At 45.0% G+C, this 23,648-nt stretch overlaps 2 protein-coding genes across 4 annotated transcripts; both read right to left on the reverse strand.

Moving 5' to 3' along the window:
- Positions 1-1,708: 1,708 nt before the first annotated feature.
- On the reverse strand, positions 1,709-4,677 carry pigv (phosphatidylinositol glycan anchor biosynthesis, class V). Its single transcript, XM_033640062.2, has 3 exons — positions 4,290-4,677; positions 2,833-3,999; positions 1,709-2,742 (listed from the first exon to the last, which is right to left on the reverse strand). The coding sequence occupies exons 1-3, from the start codon at positions 4,356-4,358 to the stop codon at positions 2,455-2,457; spliced, it is 1,524 nt and encodes a 507-aa protein (XP_033495953.1). The 5' UTR covers positions 4,359-4,677; the 3' UTR covers positions 1,709-2,454.
- Positions 4,678-5,931: 1,254 nt separating this feature from the next.
- On the reverse strand, positions 5,932-23,309 carry arid1aa (AT-rich interaction domain 1Aa). 3 transcript variants are annotated; one of them, XM_033640332.2, is made up of 20 exons: positions 22,106-23,309; positions 19,378-19,596; positions 18,664-19,290; positions 18,444-18,539; positions 17,423-17,663; positions 16,006-16,095; positions 15,733-15,903; positions 14,793-15,126; positions 14,047-14,192; positions 13,868-13,953; positions 13,531-13,740; positions 13,227-13,431; positions 12,921-13,074; positions 12,603-12,766; positions 12,302-12,491; positions 11,408-11,533; positions 10,513-10,609; positions 9,468-10,311; positions 9,213-9,343; positions 5,932-9,110 (listed from the first exon to the last, which is right to left on the reverse strand). In XM_033640332.2, exons 1-20 carry the CDS (start codon positions 23,024-23,026, stop codon positions 7,215-7,217), a joined length of 6,948 nt encoding a protein of 2,315 aa, XP_033496223.2. In that variant the 5' UTR covers positions 23,027-23,309; the 3' UTR covers positions 5,932-7,214. The 3 variants fall into 3 exon arrangements, with proteins under 3 accessions (XP_033496223.2, XP_033496222.2, XP_033496225.2); XM_033640331.2 differs by having other exon boundaries at positions 12,603-12,772; XM_033640334.2 differs by lacking the exon at positions 18,444-18,539 and having other exon boundaries at positions 12,603-12,772.
- Between the last annotated feature and the right edge of the window lie 339 nt (positions 23,310-23,648).

Here is a 23,648-nt window from a genome sequence, read left to right on the forward strand (position 1 = left end):
AGGAGGTTCATCTCAGCTCCTGTCTACATATCAAAGCGTCCTTGGGCAAGACACGAGAACCAGTGGTGGTGGGGTAGTAGACAAAACATGACAAAGTATCGTCAATGGCAGTGATTCTCAACTCACGGCTCATGGGCCAAATGTGGGAGCCAGGTGGCACGCTGACCATTTTCTAATTCACAACGAAAATCAATGCTTCAAACTAAGATTTTTGTTGTACTTACTGGATGTAAATAAAGTGTCACAAAGCACGATAAGCACCAAAATAGAGTACATTTATTTAAAAAAAAGAAAGAAAAAAAATGTCAGCAGGTCCCCTGGTTACTGTAAAATTTCAATTAGTAGCCCGGGCTATTATTTGCTTAAATCACTGAGATCAACAGTCTTATACTTGGGACAGGCCTTTCACTCCTGTCACACACAACTGTTGCTCAGCAAAGATCAGGAAAAACAAATTGTTTATTTAAACCAGTATGGATACTGCTTAAAATTAGGTTTCAGATAATATATCAATTATGAATCATTCAGTTGATCTAGCTCTGAGAGACAGTGCATCAGAGACATAACATGATAAATTGCCCTCTAGGGTGACCTTGAAATTAAGAAATCACAGCTAGCATTACATGCTAGAAAACTTTCTGCACTACAGTTGGTGCACTTTTTATTTTCCCGCCCCTGCCCCTTAGACAGTCCACCACCGACAGGACTCTGAACTGCTGCTCAGGTTAGCACAGTGCTTCTAAAAAACTGGCACATAGGCAGAGATCTCTGCAGACGTATACCACTGTATCGTATCAGGTCTGTCTCAATGCTCCTGTCATCTTTTGTGCATAGCTCTGTATAGTGAGATCTGTAGTCTGTCTGGTGCCATGTGTATGCATGGACTGATTCTCCAGAACATTTAATAAGAGCAGCAGAGGTAGTGGAGGGTATATGCAGATTTTCGGGGTGTACCCATTTCTTTTTCTGGCCCATCTAATCTATTTGTATATATAGGAGAATATGCCCACTTCCTTCCCAGTAACCTACCCTCCTACCCAGTAGTACACTCACTTCATCAACTACCACTACGCCACTGAGGCCTGGCTTTCTACCTACCAACCACCAGCTGCTGAGAATGACGACTGAAGGGGCAACAATGTCCTTGTTACCATGTTGAGTGCTTTCTGGGTCTGTGATGCATAACAGGTAATAGTCTCACTGTTTGACTCAGAGGCCACTGTTTTATGTGCACGTCAGGTGAGGCATTATTCAGTGTGTCTCCAATCTTGCTCTGCCAGGGATATTGAAGTTCATGCTACTTTTGTAACTCATGAGCACAGAAGGGCAAGAGGTGTTCATCTATTTAATTTGTGTTTGTTATAGCCCAAGAATTTATTGGATCTTTTTAATTAATTATGGGCTCTTAATTCTTTACCATCTAGCCTATGGGCAATTGTTCTTTTCCACAATATTCATTTTATACAGGCCAAAGAACGTAATGTTAGAAACTGTGTTCAAATAGCCAAGGGTCTGGTTAAATTGTTATTTTTTGTTTGTGTTTTAGTAGGGGGTTAGGTGGGGAATTAAATTGTTTTAATAGCATCCTCTGGTGGTTTTAAAGAAATGAGTGCAAGCATATGTCTTTGCAAATTACAGTGCAGTACAATTAAGTAAACCACAAAGGAAGACACACACACACAGTTTCCATACATACACATATGTTGTTTAGCTTTATCACATTTACTTTAATATTAAATTCAAGGCTAAACTTGCCAGTGCAACTTCAGCAGCCAAAGTTATTTACATCGAAACACAATACAGCAGTTTTACATTAAATGCCTCAAGTAAAAGGATTTCCTTTACATGAAACTAGACTGAGGATCCTTTAACAGCAACAAAAGCTTTATTTTTTTTCATTCACATTCAAAAAAAATCCCAAACTATAACTTGGAATAACCCTTCCAAACATGCAGTGCAATATTAAATTAAGGAGAAAATCAAATGTTTTGCTTCAGCAAAACCGCAGCAAGAAATAAAAATATTTCCTTTTCAAGTAGAACCATAGTCTTTCCAATATTTACAACTGAACAGTGTTCGATACAGTTTCAGGAATATTGTACATTTGAGTTTGTTCTCAAACTGTTATAAACACATTTAACAGAGATGCTCAAATCAAATTTGTTGACTAATTACTATTGCATGAATAAACCAGCATAAAAAATGTAACCATGTCTGTAACTTGTATGTAGGACTGGGCCATATAATTGTGTTTTCCCTTTGCATTGGATTTATTCACCCAAATAAAAGTAAATGATTTTATCTTTTTAATAAATGTAACATTGACAAAGTGTTGCAAAAATTGAATACTGATGATGTACTGTAAAACACTTGTGTTAATATGTTTTAAAGTAAGGTATATAGCCCAGTCCTACATGGAAATATTGCATTTAAAGCTCAGAGTAATGTCTTAAGTCATGTCCATGGCAAGAAATTACAATGCAGGGCCAGGCCAAGCACCCAGTAAGACAGGAAGTATCCCAGGATGCTCTGTGTAGTCGGAGAACAGGCTTTAAAGTGTGGCAGCAGTGCAATGATGGGGTTTTGAGGTGTGTGCTTGCATCCATTCCTGGAATGCGTCTGTAGCTGTACATTGGGATTTGATGTTTTCCTTCGATGAAGGAGTGGTTCATTAAGGAGGAGCAGGTGAGCACTTATCCAGAAGGGCACGGGAGACGAGGAAGCCATGAATCTGGTTAGGACCTAGAGATGCAGATTAAAAATGGAGATTAGAGGAAATCAACAGTAAAGAGTAAGATGTTTCACAAGAACATGATTATGTCATTTACTTACCTGTACATGCATGCACAAGGTTCCAAACACCAGGAGCACTGTTGAATGTACAACATACACAAACACTCTGGGGTTGAACATTCCCGGTAAGGGTTTGTCAAGCCCTTTATTTGCACCTGTCTCCCAAAGTCCGAGTCTCAGACACAGTTCTGGATTGGCTTGGAAATATGCGTAAGCTGCCATTATGCCGAGGGTAGCCATAGGTAGAGCCAGAATGAAGTTTGGTATCTGCTTTAGCTCAAAGTAGCGGAGGAATCCCACATCCCAATAAACATCCTGGATATGAGAATACAGCAGGGGGAGAGGTCTCATGCACCAGAGGGGCGGTGGACCATTTTCATCTGGAACCCGGTAGCCCTTCAGTTCACCCAGAGAGAGAAGAGCAGGGGAGATGCGTTCTAAGGAGACAGACGGGGTGCAAAACGTCCTGTACCCATAGTACTGGAAAGCACAGAAGGGAAGGGCAATAATTGCAGTTCCCAAGATGGAGGTGAGCAGGAGACGGATGATGGCCCAAATATAGTGGAAGACTTTACTGTGGCCTTTTGTTGTTGCTCGGTATACACGGATTTGGGAAATAGCGTGCAGTGATGGAAGATACAGTAGAAACCCTATGTTAACAAGTCCGTTAGATCGTGCTGCAGTGGCTATACTGAGAGCCAGGCAGGCTCGGAAGGTGAATCCTTTCTCCAGGAGGAACAGACCACCGAATGTGAGCGCAGCAAACAAGCTCTCTGAGTATGCAGCTGTCATGAAAACATTGGCGGGTGTGATGCAGTAGAGCAGGGTGGAGAGCAGAGCGAGACGTCTGTCCTGGAGAACTATCCTGCTGAGCGCATACAGGGCGACCACGCTCAACAGGAAGAGGGCACTGTTTCCCAGAGCAACAGCCACCAGCAGACGCCCACGCACACTCAGCCAGCTGCTCAGGGGCCACAGCAGCGTCTCTGCCAGGCCTCGCAGGATGACAGGGAAGAGGGGGAAAAAAGCAAAGTTGTGCTCATAGAGGTATCCTCTCTCAGCGATGAAGAGGAAATGCTCAGCATCCCAGTGAGAGAGGCCACCTAATAACCACTCCACTGCAGAGTCCAAGTACAGATGCTCCTCTGTCCGTGGGGGCCTGAACGCATCAGCATCATGGTCAGGGATGAGAGCATTTAAAACAGCCTGTGGAGAAATATTAAACAATATTAAAACACATCCTGCCATCATAAACACTTTTGCACTGCAAGGAAAGCACACAAGCATGTAGTCACTGCTTGTGACCTACTTACCACATACAGTATGCATTCCCCTGAGCGCTATTCATTAGCTACCACACAGAAACATATAATTGCCAAGGTGACTTAAACATCAGGGGGAATGAGGGTTAATCACAAGTCTTGTAGCTAAGAGATGGGGAAGCTAGGTTAGCATTTTGCCAACATTCACAACATTCAACCTGTCTAAAAACTTACCTGTAAAAACAGTGACAGACCCCTGGTGACTGTGGCGAACTCCAGAACTGCTCTGACATCCATAGTCATTGATGTGACGGAGAAAATCTGAAAGAGCCGGTTATGACAGGCCTGAGCATTGTCGCTGCTACGAGACAGTCACTGCTGACTTCGTCATATTTTCTATGAAGCATAGCTAGCTGGGGAAAGCTACTCGGCGAATGAGATTCCGGAAGTTGCGTAGTTTCATTGTTTTGACAAATTCAGGAGAATGTAAACATGAATTTTATCAGAAAGCTAGCCGTCGTCACATAGCGTTTGATTTCAGGTGCAATCTTTGTCCTCATATCCGCATCCCGCAGCAGCTCTGCTTCGTTTCGAATGACACGTTTCACTTCCGGTGCAACACAGCTCCCTTCAAAATAAAAGTCCAAATGAGAGGAACCCAAGTGTAGTTTCACTGAATGATTTTTAATAGCATAAAAATATTATAGCTTTTATTGACTTAAGTTTAACGGCTTAACATCAGCTTTGATTTGACATAGTCACATCCTGTGTTTTGAGTCTTTTGGTCACGAGACGGCTGAAATATTTACTTCCGTCCAGCAGGCGGAGCTCCACACTATCTTTTTGAAAGGGGTTGACTGAAGTGGCGCAAGTATGTTTATCTGAATTCAAAACGTGAGAACATCGTGTTTGCTCATCTATTAGACTCTTAAATGTAATTTGCTTGATTTAATTCGTATTTTTACACATGCCTTTTTAAGATGTCTCTTGACGGTTGATTTAAAAGGGTGATTTTTTTGTGTTTCCATGATAACTGATTTATATTAAAATAAGCATGAGGTGTTTTTTACCCATTGTTTCTCTTTGGCCCCTGATTAAAAAATAGACTGAAATGTTTAACTTAAATGGAGCTTAAAGCTTTTTTTGCATACATATTTAATCGGTAGAGAGAGAACACCTATGCACAGTCCTTTAAGCTTTATGATATGTTCATAGGCAGATTATGTGACTATTGGCCACTGGATACAGATTTGCAAAAGGCCCCACCACCCCTCATACATAGGAGACTTAGACTTAGTGGTGGTTTTGCCTCCTTTTTGTTGTTGCTCTGCATCTCTTTGTAGTTGTTGTTGTTGTTTACCTTTCTGTGGTTTCCTGTTTGTGGTAATTTTGTGTGGCCTAGTCAAGGGTTTTTTTTATATGTCTCTTTGAGGTAATTTTGTTTCTCCTTGTGGTTGTTTTGTTTCTCTTCCTGGGCAGTATGTGTTAATTTGTGTGACCTTCTGCAGGTTAAGACCAGGGGGGGCTTGACACTCTGGGCCCCGGGGCCTGTGCCCAGAAGGCCTGTTCAGTAATCCAACCATGGTCATGCAGCATATTAACATTAGTGGAGCAACTCAGCTGTAGTTCTTCTCCTTACATGTCTGCAGTTAATTTGCTGAGCCATTTTAACAGTACTAGAGCTAATGCAAACAGTAATTTCCATGTCAACAGTTGTGTCTACTGAGTAGGACCATATTTCCTACAAGTTTCCTGCGGTGAAGACGAATTTCAGAAATTTTGTAACCCAATTTTATGTGAATTCATACACTAGTTTGAATTGTTTGTCCAGAAGAGGCCACTATTCCAGAAAAACAAAACCATCAAACAGCTTACGAAGATTTAATGTACATTTATTCTTACCACGTGGAACATATAGTATAAAGATTTCATACTGAATAAATGATATTCATTGAGCCAAAAAAGGGAAAGGGAGGAATTTACATGTTGTCTTAGCTACATAGTCTGAAATACAAATATGCAGAATCCATGACTGAAGAAAAATTGTCAAATGTGTACTTCATCTAGTTTATTTTTGTTGTACCAGGAGATAACAGGTTTGAGCCGTGTCTGCCGCACTACGGAGCTGTGGAGAGACCAGAGGTGTGGGTCTAATCAGCGGGGACTGGAGGTCACGGACCAAACTCACATGTCAGCCTCAATCCCTCACCAATAACAAGTGTGAGAATAGTGACACAGACAGAGACAGACACAGAGAAAGGAAGTGTAATGTACAACATTATATATACACCACAGCAAAGCTGTATTTGAAGTTGAAAACCAGTCCTAAGAGGTGATTTCTTTTCATAAGGGTATTCATACAATCAAGGGATAAGAGGAGGTAAGGGTGTTGTAGGTTCTTGATACTTTGGGGAAGAAAGCCATTTTCTGTTTAACACCAAACTAAAATGACCTCAAAACTCTAGAGGAGCTGCATCTTCTGCTTCTGTGTGAAACGTGTGTTACAGAATGCTTACACTCAAGAGCAGTACGGTACAGAAAATGTCCTACAATCTACTGCACACTGCACAGGCCTCCCCGGTGAAGGTGTCTATTGACAGCACTTAGTCTACTGTCGGGCTGACTGGTGAGAATCCAACTACAGCAACTATAACCAGTAGGCCACTTGTCAGTCTGCTTCACCTCTGAACGTCAACCAGTTACAGACTCATTGTGCCCTCGAGGGGAGAGCTAGGGCACACTGTGTCTCCCAAACTCACTGTAAACGAGACAGCAACTTTGGTTACAGTTTTTGTTTTTCAGCTATTTATTTATTTATTCATTTATTTATCTTTGTTAAAAAGTACTTTTTCCCCAAGTGCAGAACAGTCTCCCAACTGTGGTGCTCTGCTCTGTGTCATCCAGTTGGCATTCATGTTGCAAGTAGTGTCACTTTGTGGGCATCTCTCTGGTTTGTAATCCACCACAGCTCTGTGATTACCCTCCTCGAGCAAGGACGGCCTGGGGAGGGCTCAGAGAACGGAGTCTGAAGGATTTTCATAAATTAAAGACTGTCACTTGAACTTTCCTTGCCCTGTTACACACACAAGCCAGGTTTCCAGGGAAGTGGGGATCGGGGATAAAACCCCCAGAAAGTGGAGCCACGGCTCCCTACAGCTGTCATGACTGGCCAATCAAAAAGAGTACATCACAGATAACATGAGAAACCAGCGAGTTCATTAGGGGGGACACTGAAAGGTCGAGGAGTCGGGACTCGTGTAGTGTGAACTCTGAGTGGTTCTCCTCCACCTTGGCTAAGGCGTGCAGAGCCCGGGCAGCTCGCCGCATCATGTCCGGGCTTGTGGGCTCGAAGTGCATCCCCTGTAGGTGTAGCAGAGAGCTCTGGCTCTGCTGAAGCTGTGTGGCAGCCAGACTATCCTCCAGGAAGCCCAGCAAATTGCCCACGCTGCCTTTCTGAACAGCGATTGCTCGGGCCGCCACAGTATCACCCTGCGCCAGGTTGGCCAGTAGGACCACGGCCATCTCCCTGCACACCGCAACCTTCCTGTCTCCGATTAACCGCACCAGGTTCCCATATAGCTTCTCCAACCGACTGAATGGTGGAGTGGCCAAGATGAGGTCCACATTGTTGTCTTGGATGCTTAGTTTGCTTAGCGTCTCCAGGACCAGTCTCTGAGGTGACAAAGCACTGTGGGGGCCGAGGGTGGGGAAAGGGTCCTGGGCCTCTGCTGATGGGCAGACAGCCCAGTGGAGAAGCCCATCCAACAGAGGCAAGCAGATGCTCTCAGGGTAGATGGAGAGGTCCAGTTGGCCTGAGATGTTCGCCAAAGTGACCAGTGTGTTCTCCCGCAGGAGCTCCAAGCAGTCCCACCACCATTCATCCCTCTGGCCCATTCCCTCGTCTGAATCCTCATCTTTCTCGTAGGTGAGCGGGGCCTGTTTGCGCTCTGGGTGCCTGTGGTGGAGCAGGATCAGGCGTCCCAGGAGCAGTAGCAGCCCTGGATGTTTGGACATCTCGTGGTCATTGCCTGGCACAAAGGAAAGGCTGCGGACAATATTGGAGATACAAATGCAGCGGCGGGCTAAAGAATCCTGCCAGTTAGCCAGTGCAATGAGCGGACCCTCGTCTTTACTGTGAGGCTCGTCCTCCAGGATGGTGGCAGTCTGCTGTGGCTGCTGGGTTAAAACACTGTCAGAGGGAGGAATGGGTCTATTATTCTCCTGGTGACTTTTACCAACTTTTTCAACTGTCTTTGTCTCAGAGTCTGTTTTCCGCTCCTCCTCACCGCTGAGCGAGGGGCTGGCCTTCTCTGAGACTTCTGCTTTCTCTGAGGAAGATGCGTCTTTTGGCCTTTCTTCTTCATCCTGATTCTTCCTTTTCTCTTCCTCGATTGGCAAACAGTTTTCCAGTAACACGTCTTCTGGGACTCGTCGCTTCAGCAAACTTGAGGGCACTGATATCCGTTCTCGTGGTTCCAAGAAGTCTTTGCGTGGTTCAAAGTGAGTCTGGATGTGTTCTGTTGAGTCTCCCCCTCCGGCGCTCCAATGAATTAACCCACTATCAAACTCTTGCACTTTGCCATGATTATTGGACTGGCCAGCCGTAAATGGGTCTTTCTTTCGTACCACCTTTAGAGGAAACTTGTCAAACTTGCTGGCCTGTTTGGGTCTCTCATGGGCAGCTAAGGATTGCGATGGGGCCGTCTGTTCAGATGAAGGACCCTTGCTCTTCCTCTCCTCATCTTCTGTCTTCTCATCTCGACCCCGAGACTCAGAGCACTGCTGTTGCTCCTCCTCCTCCTCCTTCACATGAGCTGGCCCCTCCGTTTCTGCTTCCTCCTCCTCTTCTTCTTCATCATCCTCTCCTTCCTCTTGTTCCATGTCCTCGGCCCGTGGCTCCTCCTCTTCTGTGCTGTCCCAGTCTCCCTTCAAGGCATCAGGATCAAGTAGTGTCCTCTGGCCAGGATCTCCCACCTCATACTCGCGAAGAATGCCGAAGATTTCAATGAGGCAGCGTCTGAAATACTCAACCACCAACTCCAGTAGGCCAGGCAACTAAAGGAAGAACATTGATAAAGAAAATAATTAGACATTATCACTCACTACGCATAGTACACCGTGATTAACCATCAGTAAAGGCTCAATGTCAAGTCTCACCGTGTTGAGATCAAAGGTGGAAATACTGTTGTCATCATAGAGGAGAATGTTGATGGTATCCAAGGCCCACGTACTCTCAGCCAATAAACCAGACTTTAATGACATCATGACTCTCCAGGCTTCTGGGGTTCCTGAGTGGTCAAGACAAAGAACACAGTTGGTACTCTCTAAGCAACTTAAAACAACATGGCTGGACTAAGCAGCATTAGGCATAATAAAGGAGTTAAATATTTATGATCTTAACTTAAGTCATACCAATATCTTTCATGGTGAGTCTCCGACGTGGTTTTAGGACAGGATGGGAAGCTTCTATGGAGCCCGGGGGAAAAGGCATGTCTCGCCTTATCAGAGGCGACTGCACCGGAGGGGGCACTATGTGAGACGCAGGTACTGGAGGGCCAGCCTTCTGCATTTTCATTACTCCGTGCATATAGGGAGATTTACTAGGTGATGTCCTGCTATCCATGGGGCGGGGCATGGAGGCCGGGCTGGACACCTGTGGAATGTGGTTCTGCACACCCTGAGGGGGCTGGGGGTAGTTGGACTGTACTGAACGAGGCATAGGTTGGCCAGGTCCCGCTGGACCGTAAGGAGGCTGCCGCGGGCCCATCTGACCCCCCCACTGGCCATCGTGATTCATGCGCTGTTCTGATGACATCATCTCCTCTGAGCGGTTCATGCCAGGGTAACCAGGTCCCTGGGGTGGGCCCCCAGGGCCACCCTGTCGGCTGGGGTAGTTCTGATAGTTCATGTCTCGCGGTCCCTGCCACATGCCTCCCTGAGGACCCTCAGGGCCTGACTGCATCATTTGAGGGGGCATGTTGGGCTGAGCGTTGGGCCCCGTCGCTCCCTGCATACGTTCACGACCAAAGGGAAAGGGGAACTGATTGCCTGGGCCGGGTGGACGGCGATCAGAGCCGGGGTAGGGTCCACTGCCGCTGTACTGATTGTACGACTCCTGCTGTCCTGAAGAGGGTGCAGAAGCACCTCCTTGCTGTTGCTGCTGCGGTGGTTGTTGTCCACCATGGAAAGGCCCACTGTACTCTGCCTCATGACGTTTCGATGGAGGATAACCCCCTTCCACAGGACGCTTGTAACTCTATACATCAAAAAGGTTCAGAGAGACACAATTAATTCAAACTATTTCAACAGCAATGTAATCACATGGGTTCAAAACACAATTTCCTGCTGAAAACAAAATCTAATATATGACAGTAGCTCAGCTAAAGAGAAAACGATATAATGAACCAACACAATATATTCAGCAGTGAAGTTAGTGTGGTGCAGTTGGATCATTGACCTGTTGTTGTTGTGGGTACATTCCAGGCTGCTGATTTGGGTAGGAGCCTGTAGGGGGCGTTCCCTGTCCAGGATACTGATTACCATAGGAATCATGCCTGCAAACATTATGCCTCCTTAGTTTGATCATGAAAATATTATGCATCTCTAACACACTGGATGAAGTCATGGCCCGCTGTTACACATGTACAGTCACACACACACACACAGCCAACAGTATACTTTATAGTGATGAACCTGTCAAAAAAATATTCAGGGTTTCTTTTTTTCCAGCTTTACACTCAATTACATCATAATAAATCTCCATTATACCCATCTCAGTTTAAACAGTTTCATTATTTTGTCCTCAATCTCTAATATTATCATTAAATATAAAGGCTAAATGTAATTGCTTAATATAAATAACCAACTCTTTCTGCTAACTGTACAGCTTACTATTTGGTAAATCATATCGGCATCCAGACAATGTAAATGGGATTCACACATCTGAAACTGAAAGTGCATTTCAAACCAATATAACTGTGCTTAAATCACCACACCCACATACAACGAGCCCAAACCAAAGAGCTGTGAAGGTTAAGTAAGATTTGGAGTAAATATTTTATCCATGAAGGATGGCGACAAAATTCTAGTATTAATAAATGTTAATGTTAATTTGTCAGGATAATAAATATCGAGATAATGTGAAATTACATTGCCTCTAACTACACAGGATAAAATAGGATGTCTTGTAACAATACTGACAAACCGTCATACATTTCAAGCATTCATGAAACCTTCTATTACATCAGGACTCATAAAACTAATACATTTGTTTTATATAAAGAACAAACAGCTTTCACTGACAGTAGCTTTAAACCAATCAAGCTTGGCAAATAAGAGCTGTGTGAACTGACCGTGGCTGCTGTGGTGGGAAGCGATTTGGCGAATACATCCCTGTGTCGGCGTTGGCAGGCATCATAGGGTTTGGCTGAGGAGCACCGGATCCCATGTTGCCCTCTGGGCCCATTCCTTGCTCCGATCTGGGAAAACCACAACAGTACACATTTGTTTGTTTGACCATATTCTGCTACACACAGACATACAAATTATGCTCGAGCTCATTAAGAAAAACCCCCCAAAAGGATTCAAAAGGTTACGATGACACCATCAACATGAATACTTAGGTTGCAATTTAATATCACCTGCTAGCCAACAGTCATTGTTTAATTTTTTTTATCTGGCTATTGCCTGTCAGGTACAACTCGGCAATCAGTCATTTTGCAGCTTATTAATTCTGTTGATTTATTGTTCAGAGCAGCACAAATCCAGTGCGTGAGCCTTCTTCTATCGCACAGGTAACATATCAGTAACTATTACAGCATTACAAATGAAATGATGATGAATAAATTAACAACACAGAGTAAATTTGACTCCCTCGATGGGCAGAGATGTGACAGTAACATGACACATGCACCCCAGTCCAACCTCATCTTTTTCTTATCTAAAATTGCAGCGTTTTTTCAGATGTGTTTGACTGAATTTGAAGATTATATTTGCTTCTGGTTTCCATAACAAAATCATGTCACTCCCTGGGAGTACATCATCAGCTCAAAGCATGTGTAAGAAACCAGACGACTGCCATGTTATTCTTGAAATTGAATCAAATATAAAACAAATCAGCCTTACTGATTCTTTTCCTGACCTGCAGAGGAGCTTTAAGATGTGATTGATCATAAAAATAGCTGCTGGTTGTAATCAGCAGTGTTCAGTGACCTTGAAAATGCCTTCTTCCGTTCAATGATTCTTACCTCCTGTCGTAACCTGGTCCATAGGGATACTGCTGTCTGGGCCCCATTGGCATTGTGCCCATGGCCCCGGGCGGTCCTCTGTTGAACGGAGGCTGTTGCTGTTGCGGCTGCTGTTGTGGCGGTTGCTGCTGCTGTTGGTCACCCACCCCGCTGTTTGGGCCCTGGTTAGCAGGCAGAAACTGCTCCCCAACTGGAAATGCATTCAGAATTACAGCCCATTAAGAACGGATTGACTGAACGGGCAATTAAGCGAGCAATTTAGTTTCTAGGATAACATGATCCATTCAACTTGCTTGCCCACCTTTCCGCATGTTACCAAAGGGGTCCTTGTTGGGTTCGTAGGTGCCCACGCGCCCTTGCATGTCTGGTGTGTTCATGCCGGACTGATAGGCAGAGTTGGGCGTCATGTTCTTCCTGGGAAAAGCGGGGTCACTTCCTTCAGAGAAGGGGTCCTGCAGGTTAACACTGCTCCTACAAAGAAGCAGGGGTGAGGGGGAAGAGAGATGAGGGGATTCGTGGGAGAGACGGAGGAAAAGACAGAAAGAAATTAGTTTCTCTCATTAAAATGTCTTTTAGAAGCTAGAAATGGTAGAAATAAGAGGTGTTTAATATGAGTCACCTGGACCCAGGTGGCATGGGGGGCATCTGGGTATGAGGAGTGGAGGCTGGGGTGGGAGGTTTTAGGTCTCCACCCTCAGCCATGGAGCTGCTGGTGGACTGGGGTGTCTGAGGACCCTGCAGAGAGCCTGACCCAGCTGTAGAGCAGAGGGACGCTTCAGTTCCAAGTAAGGGAGAAGAAGACAGATAGGGGTACTTTAATGACACTCAATTTCAGCAAGTTATGTATTTCTGTTTAAATTAATGAATTGAAAACTGAACTGAAACACATGTTCAGTTAAAACGAAGGCAGAAGTGCAGCTCTAACCTGGAGAGGGTGGCTGGACCTTAGCAGCTTGGTTCTTTTTGTTGTCCGTAAAAATCTCCGGAGGAGGGTCTTCACCACGCTCAATTTTGCACTCGAAGGCATACAGACACTGGATGTACTGTTTCTTGAGCGAGCTGGCAGCACTGCTGGATGTACCCACATTCAGGGAAGTGGCCAGATCACGCCATTTCTTATTCTTACTCACCTGGGAGACACACAAGATATATTTAGAATAAAGACTGCAATAGCTGGTGCCAATAAATCTATTTTAGGTGTTATTATTGCTTATAAATGCCGCACTAACTTGTGTCATGCCTCCGATCTCTTTGACTGACATATACAGCCGGAAGAGGTCGAGGGGTTTGCGTCCCACAGCAGGCAGGTTGGTCATGCCCATGGCTTTCTCCTCCATGAAGGCCAAAAAACGGTCCACCCACATCTTCCTGTCCGGCTCTGGTCCCAACTCATACAGACGTGTTATCTTCTCATTGGTTGTGGTGGAGGAGTTGGGCTTCTGTTTTGTGCAAGATTAATCAGAAACCAGTTTCAAAATGGATGCACCAACAGCAGACATTTCATATGTTCAAACTTTCAAACATTTTTAAAATTACTGATGTTACAACATATAGTAGACAGGTTACCTTAGCTTTGGGCTCTGGCTTGGGCGTTACACTCCCATCTACTTTGTTATTCATCTTATTGTTCACCTCTGGACTGGGGGCCATACCTGCACACAGTGATAGGGATTGGAATCAGTTGTGAATGGCCACATTATTAAAAAGAGAGTAACTCTAGATGTGGTTGTATTTGTAGAACTTACCACTTGAGTTATTGGCCATGTTTGGCCCCATAGGATAAGGTGATCCACCTTGAGTGTTCATCATTCCAGGCATGTTGTTCATGGGAGGGCCATAGGGTGGGCCGGAGCCCATCATGCCTGGAGACATGTTGGGGTAACCAGGCATCCTGGATGGAGGAGAAAACAAATGAGCATCTGGTACTGACATAAGTGTGGTATCCAGGGTGTCTACAAATATAAGACGGTTAAATTTAACATTTTCAAGATATTTTTAACACAATTTAAGACAGATTTTTGGGCAATCTCTCTAATCTCTTTCTTTTTTAAAGCCTTGCTAAAGCCAGGTGAATTAAATGATAAGTGGTATATATGTGGTTCTGTGCAGAGGTAGGTTTTGTGTAGGACCATGGTTATTAATGAGTTAAGTTAGTCTTCATTTTGCCAACAGGTAAGTGCAAGTAAAAAGTAAAAAGAAAGTGTTAGGTCCAATGGTAGTTTTTAAAGATCTGTAACATTATAAGACCTTAACTCATTTTGACAAAGAAAAGATGGATAAATGAAATTAGATAATGTCGGTGACAATTAAGAGCTCACAAATTTAAATTTAAGACTATTTAATGACTTGTCAGGTCTAATATTTATAAAAGTGAATTTAAGACTTTTTAATGGCCTACAGACACCCTGGGTCTCTGATATTTAAGCATGTGAGAAGTCAGAGGTCCTGTGTGGGGCAAATAAAGGTCGGCACTTGAGGATCATAAACCAACCTGTTGTGCATTGAGTTGGTGGCGGGGTGCTGCATGGCTGCAGGGTCCTGGGGCTTTCTGTTCATGCCTGGAGGAGGACACATTCCTGAGCCTACCTGGGGTGGCATGTTGCCCATGTTAGGCGGCATGTTTGGACCCATGTTGGGGCCCATATTTGGACCCATACTGGGGCCATAGGGGCGTGCACCCATTTGATTAGGAGGCATCCTTCCTGGGGGCATGCCAGCATATGGCGGCCCCCCACCCTGCCCTGCCATGGAGTTCATTGGGCCCATGCCCGGCCCGGTGTAGTTTGCGTTGGGCATGTTGCCATAGCCGGGTTGTCGAGGATAACCTATGGATGACATTATAGCAATAAATGATCACGTTAAGTCACTTGGCTGTAACTGTATAGTGGTGAGGGAAAAAAATTCACAGCACTAACCAGAAGTTCATTTGTGTTCAACATTAAAGTTGGATTGTTGTAACTATGACAGAGTCTTTCCCTAAGAGCTGTGTGAGGCAGACTTTTTTCCCTACAGTGTGCTAGCAGAGAGAGCTATGCACCCTGAGCAACAAGCCTTCGTCACAGTCTCAGCTCTACTGACAGGAGGCTCTGCTACGTCAGCTGACTCTCTGCTTCACAGCTATAAATAGCTGCAACAGAGTCAGAGGGAGGGACTAACGATAGCATGGTATTCCTATGAGGCAGGGGAGATATATTCCATAGGTTTGTCTAATGGGAAATGCACATGATAAAACTTCATGAATAGACGGTAAATTAAGTGGAAAACCTCAAGAAATCAAAACATATGCCTTATAAACTCCCAGTCTAGAAGCCATTTCACAATTTATCTTTTCACAAACAAAACTTATCTTTTCACAGAATAGAATTTCAAAACTAGATGAACCACTCACTTCAAGTAAAACCATGACAAAGACCATTTTAAAAGGCACACACCTTGGGGGCCATATTGTCCTCCCTGCTGTCCATAGCCACCCATGGAGTTGTTCTGCTGATATGGGCCCATCCCGGGGTGCATCTGTCCCCCTGAGGACTGGCGCGGCGACAGTGCAGAGGCTGACTGAGGGGAGCCATAGGGGGGCATCTGAGGGTTTCTCTGCATAAACCCTGAAAGAAGGCAAGTAAGGGAGACAGTGCTCAGACTCAGACGCTACAGCAAGTACTACTGGCATGGTAATTTCTTTGAATACTTAAGTGTCTGCAGCATACCTCTGTCCTGGGCCATTGGAGACTGGCTCATTGCAGGGTGTAGACTCCCATCTGACTGCACACTTGATGGTCTGGGAGGCATCTGGGTCCCTAAATAAAAATATTTAAGTCGAGTTAGTGTTAGCTCAAAAAGGTACAATATAAGCACTGAGTTACAAGCTATTTTGGTTATAATATAGCTTCGATGGTTACTCACAATAAGGACAAGTCTGATTTTTAATATTAAGCATTTAACCAAACTGAAACCAGAATATGTTTCTTAAGAATGTGTATCCAGTTAGCTCCTTACCAAATTCTGAGTAGGAAGTTAAGTAGAATTTCTCTTTTCTAAATATGTATTTGGCTCCATTTTGTCAGTGGACAAACATGTTTTTCTGCCCAACATGAAAGGATGTTACAATTTCAACCCTTTGCAAGATGCCATTTTAAAAAATTAATTTGCGCCAACAAGCAAACCATGGAATTAACCCAAATATGATCCAAAAGGATAAAAAACAATGACTGTCCAGCTTACTTCATGGTCAATGGTAAAAGTCCTCCATTAATACATGGATGACCCATGCATTTCAACGGGTGCTTTTCAGACTACCTATACCCTGGACTCCTGCATTAAGTAAGCTGGACAGTCATTGTTTTTATCCTTATTTGACTGCTTGCTCTATCCTTACAAAGAGCCTGATTTTTTCCTATCATCATCATCGCCTTGTGTCTTGACCCACTGCAGCTCTCACCATTTCTTCTTCAACACAAATATGGTTTTGGTTAGTATTTGGCTCAGTTGTTTGGTCAGACTTTTCTTAAACAAGTCCAAGTTGTTAACCTCCCACCATTTTCAAAGCCATATTAAACATCTTTATTACTGCCGGACCCATTAGCTCAATCCTTACGAATGCACGTTTTGTGAATAAACACTGTCCAACAAACAGAATGTTAATATTTTTAAGTGTAGCTGAGACCTCGAGGTGATAGAGGATACCAAATATATCAGGCTGAGTTTTGAAGAAAACTGTGAATAGAGAACGTCTTTAATGTTACCAATGGCTGTAGGGTGAGGCAGCCATAAAAGCAGAGCTTTATATAGAGATTATAGCTTCAGTGAAGTTTAAAAAAAGAAGATGGAGAATGATGTCATCACAGTTTGTGGAACTGTTTTTTCAAGGTTTGAAACTACTGAAGGGGGAATTCTACATCAGGAAATTACAATCGATTATAATAGTATGGTTTAGCTCTTGTTAGTGTTCTCAATAAAATATGTCGACCAAATACAATACTTTAATAACTGGATCTAAGTTTAGGCAAAATCAACACATAAATTTGTAACAACCTTAAACACAAGTCATTTGGTGCCTAGATCACAAATGTTAGAATTATGCTACTGATCATATGTCTCATTTAAATGTGTGAGGGATCAGCCCACCTGGCATGTTGGCGGGTGACAGCGGTCCTGTGCGGGGTGTGCTGGCGCTGGCAGGGGAGCCAGCTGGCGAGGGTGAAGGCCCACGGATGCCTGGCAGGTGGGGAGACGTGTGAGGAGAAAAGGGTGACTGAGCCTGGTTACTCTGCTCACCCTGGCTGCTCGACACACCTGACGTGCTCACGCCGGGACTCAGGGCACCCTCTGTACCTGTAGGCAGGTCATCGATGGACCCTGACAGGTCCTAAAAAAAAAAAAAACACATGCAGAAAAAGGGAAAAGCAGAAGTAGAGTCAACAAACATGGTTTATTAAAGAAAAGGGACAATTTATGGCTTCAGAAGATTCAGATTAAGTGCATTTTGACACACACTGTATTTTTTTTCAAAACGTTTTATAGCACTGCATTGTGTATTTCACACACAGGCTGTAGTATTAACATGTTGCAATTCCTTCTCTGTTGTTTAGACACGAGTGGCACACATACAAATACTACACACACACAGACCCAGAGGCCTTTGTCCTTATTTATCTTTTTCAAAGAAAAAAATGAGAGCGCATTAGTGCCGGGGTTGTCATGGTTACCAAGGTTTGTAGGATGCGAGCTGAGTCAGCATATAGCAGCAGCCCTGCCATGTGATTTCAATACACAAACAAACACTCTTGCATTCGTCTTAGATTTAGCCATCTACACGGCTCCTTTTTCATAAGGCTGACCCTCAACAACCGCTAACATGCAGCAGCACACAAAGTCTTAAATCATCGAGTGACAGAAAGCACAGCAGCCACAACACAAACACGCAGCAAAATGGAAGCTTTTAAGAAATAGGTCCCTGACATTTTAAGGGGAATTTTAAATGTAATGCACCTCATACTGGCAAAGAAATAATCTAATTAATATGTCCTGTGTAATAAAAACTACAAGACATTAATACTGACTAGCCATGTTACACGAGGGTGAAAAAGCAAAAACACAATTTGAAGAGGATTTTTATGTTCCAGCAGTGATATAACAAGCAACTAACCGGAAGGCTGGAGGGGCGGCCTTGACTGTCCTCTGGGCCAGATTTAGGCTGACTGGATGGAGGGGCATTGGACTGAAATGAGTCCTGGGATACCTCCTAAAACACATCAGAACATGTGCCTAAGTATACTGCCAGAATTACAGGAAAGCATGCATGTGAACACACACGCGGAGAAAGATAATTAAGTATGATGAATATGATCCCAGACCGGGGGTCGTACCTGCTGTTGTGGAGGAGGAAAGCGCTGATAAGGTGACTGTTGTGCTTGCTGCTGCTGTTGCTGCTGCTGCTGCTGCTGCTGAGGGTTCTGCGGGTATGCTGCAGGCTGGCCCTGTGGGTGTTGGCTGTGTCCCGGTGGCTGCTGTGGAGGCTGGGACTGTGCCTGCTGTTGTTGAGAGGGGGGCTGCTGAGGCCCTGGTGTGGATCCTGGGTAGCTGGACTGTCCCTGTGATCCGGGGGGTTCCTGGGAACTTGGCTGCTGCGGGGCCTGGCTGGGAGGACCCTGCTGCTGAGCGTAGAGAGACTGGCCAGACTGTGGGGCTGAGGTTTGGGAATACGGGGGCTGAGACTGTGGGGGCCCTTGGGATGGGCCTGGCAGTGGCCCCTGGGACTGTGGGGGCATGTGGGGCTGCTGATAGGGTTGTCCTCCCTGGGTGTGTGGAGCAGAAGATGGTGGAGGGTGGGACTGTCCTGGGTAAGGTGTCTGGCCACCCGGTTGTCCTGGTGGGGGCTGGGGGTAAGGGGTTTGCTGCTGGCTTGGGTGAGGAGCCTGGCCGGGCTGGCCGTAATATGGTGCCTGGCCCTGAGAGCCATAGCCTCCTGGTCCCTGCTGTCCATAAGATCCCATCTGCAAAGAATAGACAAACATATAAGACTTCAAACTCACTGAAAAAACACTGACAATGATCAAATTAAGATTAATCATGTGAAATACCTGTGGACCATACGGCATGCTACCCATGCCTCCAGGGGTTCGTCCTTGCATTCCCACTGAGAATCGCTGAGGACCTGGAGGGCCATAACCCTGGCCAGGGTAACCAGGCCCCTGTTGTGGACCTGTGGGAGGCCCCTGCTGTGACTGCTGACTGTATGGACTGCCTGCTCCATATGGTTGACCTCTCATTTTTCCCATTGGGTCCATAGGACCAGGTGGCTGGACATGGTGAGAAAATACATTAAGTCAACAACCATACAGTATAGGGGCAACCTAAGCAGCTGATGCTTCAACTACATGCAGACCTCCTCGTTCTTATAAAACTTAATTATGTCATTACACTCTGATCATAAAATACGTGGCTGCAGTGTGTAACTATCACAGGGACTAGAAGTGTAAAAACAAACTCCAGTGAATGAGGAAATTGTGTTTTTTTTCCCCACCTTATTTCCCACGGTCATTACCCTGATTTTTTTTCACCTCACTTTGCCATAGTTTCGGAAGTCAAGAGAGCTATATATATCTACTTTCAAATGGAGGGCAGTCTGCCCAATCTTAAACATATCCCAGCTGTGCTCCTGTTTTGAGCCTGGTCCAAGTAGCTTTTTTTTCCCCCAGAGAAAGCAGTTTGGCTCTGGATGAATGACACCAGGAATGAACGAGGCACTTTCACAACAGCAGGAGAGGGTGAAAATGCACAGCAGCATACCCTGTCTATAACCCAAAAGGTAGCATAGACATTTGCACTCAGGTAAAAACTAGGTGTTACTAAATCATCATTGTTGTCGGCGTAGTGTTGTGCTCTGTTAGGATCCAATTATTCCCTAGCCCCTACCAAAATCACTTTGCACTTAAAATGTTGGGTATTTTAAGATGATTTCAACAAGAGAACATCTACTTGAAACTGAAAGTATTCCCTTGCATTACATCGAGTGAATTCCCACATGTGCGCTTTGCTGAGAACAGCATCCTCCGCCTAACAACAGCCCTTAACAAATAGTATGCAAAAAGCCTTACATGACATTTTGCAGATCCAAGATAATGAAGTGAAATAAATAAGAGCAGCACATGGCTAATCTGCATAAGACAGAGAGGAAACTCCCTTGGCCAGTGAAAGATGGTGGACTGCCTTCTGATTGGCTTGGGGGGAGGATTGGGGGGAAATTCTTTGCAGTCACACAGTCAAACTTGTGTGGCATGCCAGACACAGCGGAAACACACACACACACACGCACGCACAGGCAGAGGTCATATTTGCCTTTTGCTTCTGTGAAACAAGTTATAGTGTGTAACAAAGATGGTTATCAGTCTGTAATTTGTTTATCTGGGCACCATCAAAGATAACAAATACGGTAGTATGTAAATTGATAACAAGAAAGTCAATTATTTATAACAACAAAACAGCATGTGTTGTCTTTAAGCATTATGTTGTATACATTAAATATCTGTAGTAATGCTGTTGTGTGGTTTTTATTTGGGTTTCATACAAACAAATACTATCATGTGCAATGGTGCAGAGTGCGCTTGACATGTAAGGCATCATGCTACAAAGTATGTGATATGACTGGTTCTAGTGGGACTATTAAAGCCATGCTGCATCCATGCAAGAACAAACAGTTAATACTTGAGGTTTTTTTTTCTCATTTGGGGATGTTTGCCAAGAAGTAAAATTAAAAATAAAATGAAACCACACATCATCCATGCCCCAGTTTCTCCAACACTAGACTACATGTTTTGCTGAAAGTGAAAAAGTGGTGCAGAGAAGAGGAGTGAAACAGCAGTACCTCTGGTGACCCTGTGATGAATTAAATGCTGTGTGCTCTTATCAGCAACTGTTGCCTTGCATCACATGTAATTAGAAATGGCCATGAGCAGCGGATGAGGAGCCAATCAGATTTCAGCTAGCATGTCAACCAAAGACCAACTATCTCCTGGCTTTGACAGCAGGATTTTACCTCCACAATTCAAATCCCAGTGCAAACTGCAATCTGCAGGCTGCAGTCACTCACTCATAGGGGCTGAGCTCACTGTTTACAGGCAACATGCATGGGGAGCCCAGTAGCTTTACAGCACATGGGAAGTCTTTTAATGTATTTAAGATTTAGACGCAATGATTTACATCCTTCCCTGACATCTCACGGGGTATTTAAGTGATTTAAAGTGAACATACACGAGCCATTTAACTAGCCGTGAGAGGCTGATTCGGCATGCAACACATTCCTTCCGTCGTAGCCACAAAATTACAGCCTATCGGACAGGAAAACGATTTAAACGTGACTGTGTAAGCAACAAACTAATATGAGTGTGAACATGTTACCCCTAACATACCCGTGTAACATAAACATGAATAACACGGTAGATTCAGAGTATAATACGCCTAAAGAAGCTAACAGACAAAAAATGAGCCGTTACTCCTCGGTGAGTATTTTCGTCCCTTTTCAAAGTCGGGCCTTCTTGGCTCCCTGAACGTCCTTACATCGTTTCAACAACTTATATCTGCTTCAAGCGGCACTCCTTCACTGCTACATACCTTCATCGATATATTAAAACAACAATTATTTAACGGTCTGGTGTAAAGGAAAAAAAACACACACGAGAGGCAGCCATTTTAGAGTCTTTGCGAACTAGTAGCAGACAATGGCTGGCCTGCTACGTTGTGAACTAGCTAGGAGGAGGGAAGGAGACGAGCTAAAGCCCACATCATGTTCCTGTAATAATGTGACTTTACCTGGTTTCTAACTAGCGGCTGCCCGGCACTTCCCGGGCTCATAGGCGACGGGTGATGGCTTCTTTGTTGCCAACCCGGATTGCTCCCTCCATACAGACCGCTACTGCCCATGTCTGCTGGTCCCTTACTAGCTCCTTCTTGGCTACTGTAGTCATTAGACGGGTAGTTTGGATATCCCCGCGTGGAGCTGGGGGAGGTTAGGAGCTTGTTGAGTGTCGGTGTGGATGTAGGTTGAGGGTTTCCAATGTTATATCTCTGGTTACTGTAAGATCCAGCCATCGCCGTGGGTCCTCCCGCTGGTGGCTGCTGCTTAACGTTAGCTGGCTGCCCCCCAGCTGTCGGCGCCTGGGTACTGCGAGGGGAGTTCATGGCGTATGCTTGGCCGGGATAGGGAGTCCTGTTCGGGAATGGGTTGTAATTGTTAAACTGGTGGTTGGAAAAGCCATGCTCGTGTGAATTAGGTTGATATGGGTCCATCATGTTGCTCGACTGCACGACCGGACCCGCAGCAGCTGCCATGCCAGGGCTTTGTTGTCCGCCATGTTGATGAAAAGGGGCCCGACCGTAGTGCTGACTGTATCCGTACGAAGGTGGGGGAAACGCGGTGCCGTGGTGATGCACCATGCCGGGGTGGTTATTTCCCTCCGGTCCGACAGAGTCATTCTGGTTATTATTGTTAGCCCTGGGCGGGTTCCCATTCCCGTTCTTCATCTCAGGTTCCCCTCCTCCCCCTGCATTTCCACCGTCGGCCCCGTCCTGCAGATCCCCCCGGCCCGGCGATCCGCTGTCCAAGCCCGGCTGCTTTTTGTCTGACTGCTTCTCCCCCGGTACCGACTCCTCCTTGGGGTCTCGATCCGGCTTTTTGAGTTCGGAAGGCGGGCTAGTGTTAAGAGTGGCGGCGCTGGCGACCTGAGCGGCCATGATATACCCCCCCACCCCACCTCTCTCTCACTCTCTCGGCGAGTCAGTCACAATCAAAAGCTAGCATTGAATATAAATAATTGTTTATAACCATTTATCCTTGAGCCGATTCATTCCCACCCCTCACACCGGACCGAATCCGGCTGCCATCCCAGTTCCGGTTCCGTAAATGGGTTAGAAATATGAAGGAGGCTCCATACAATGCGTAAAAAAGCGACAGAAATTGTTGTGGGAGTTGTGTTACTGAGCCCGGGTAGAGGCAGGGAGCAAACCCAACCAACACGAGGCTCCGCTAGATACAGCCATTTTACTGAGCCGCACGGATGGCTGCAAAACACGGACTGGATCCGCTCCACTGCGGATTGAACTTTTTTTCCCCCTCTTAAAACCACATTGTCTTCCCCCCCATAGGTGGAATATTTTCTCCACATGAAGAGAGACTAATGTTCACACAACTCAACAACGTTGTGTTGCCAACATATAAAAAACTATGTGCTTTAAACCAACTGCTCAGGAGGCTGTGCATGACAAAAATATTAACATGCATGCTAAATATCATGAGTGATCAGTGCAGGGGGAGCTAATTTATTCATATATGATTTTTCAAGTGCATGATGTGGAT

Source organism: Epinephelus lanceolatus, chromosome 10, assembly GCF_041903045.1.
Source record: "Epinephelus lanceolatus isolate andai-2023 chromosome 10, ASM4190304v1, whole genome shotgun sequence".
NCBI classification, from domain to species: domain Eukaryota; kingdom Metazoa; phylum Chordata; class Actinopteri; order Perciformes; family Serranidae; genus Epinephelus; species Epinephelus lanceolatus.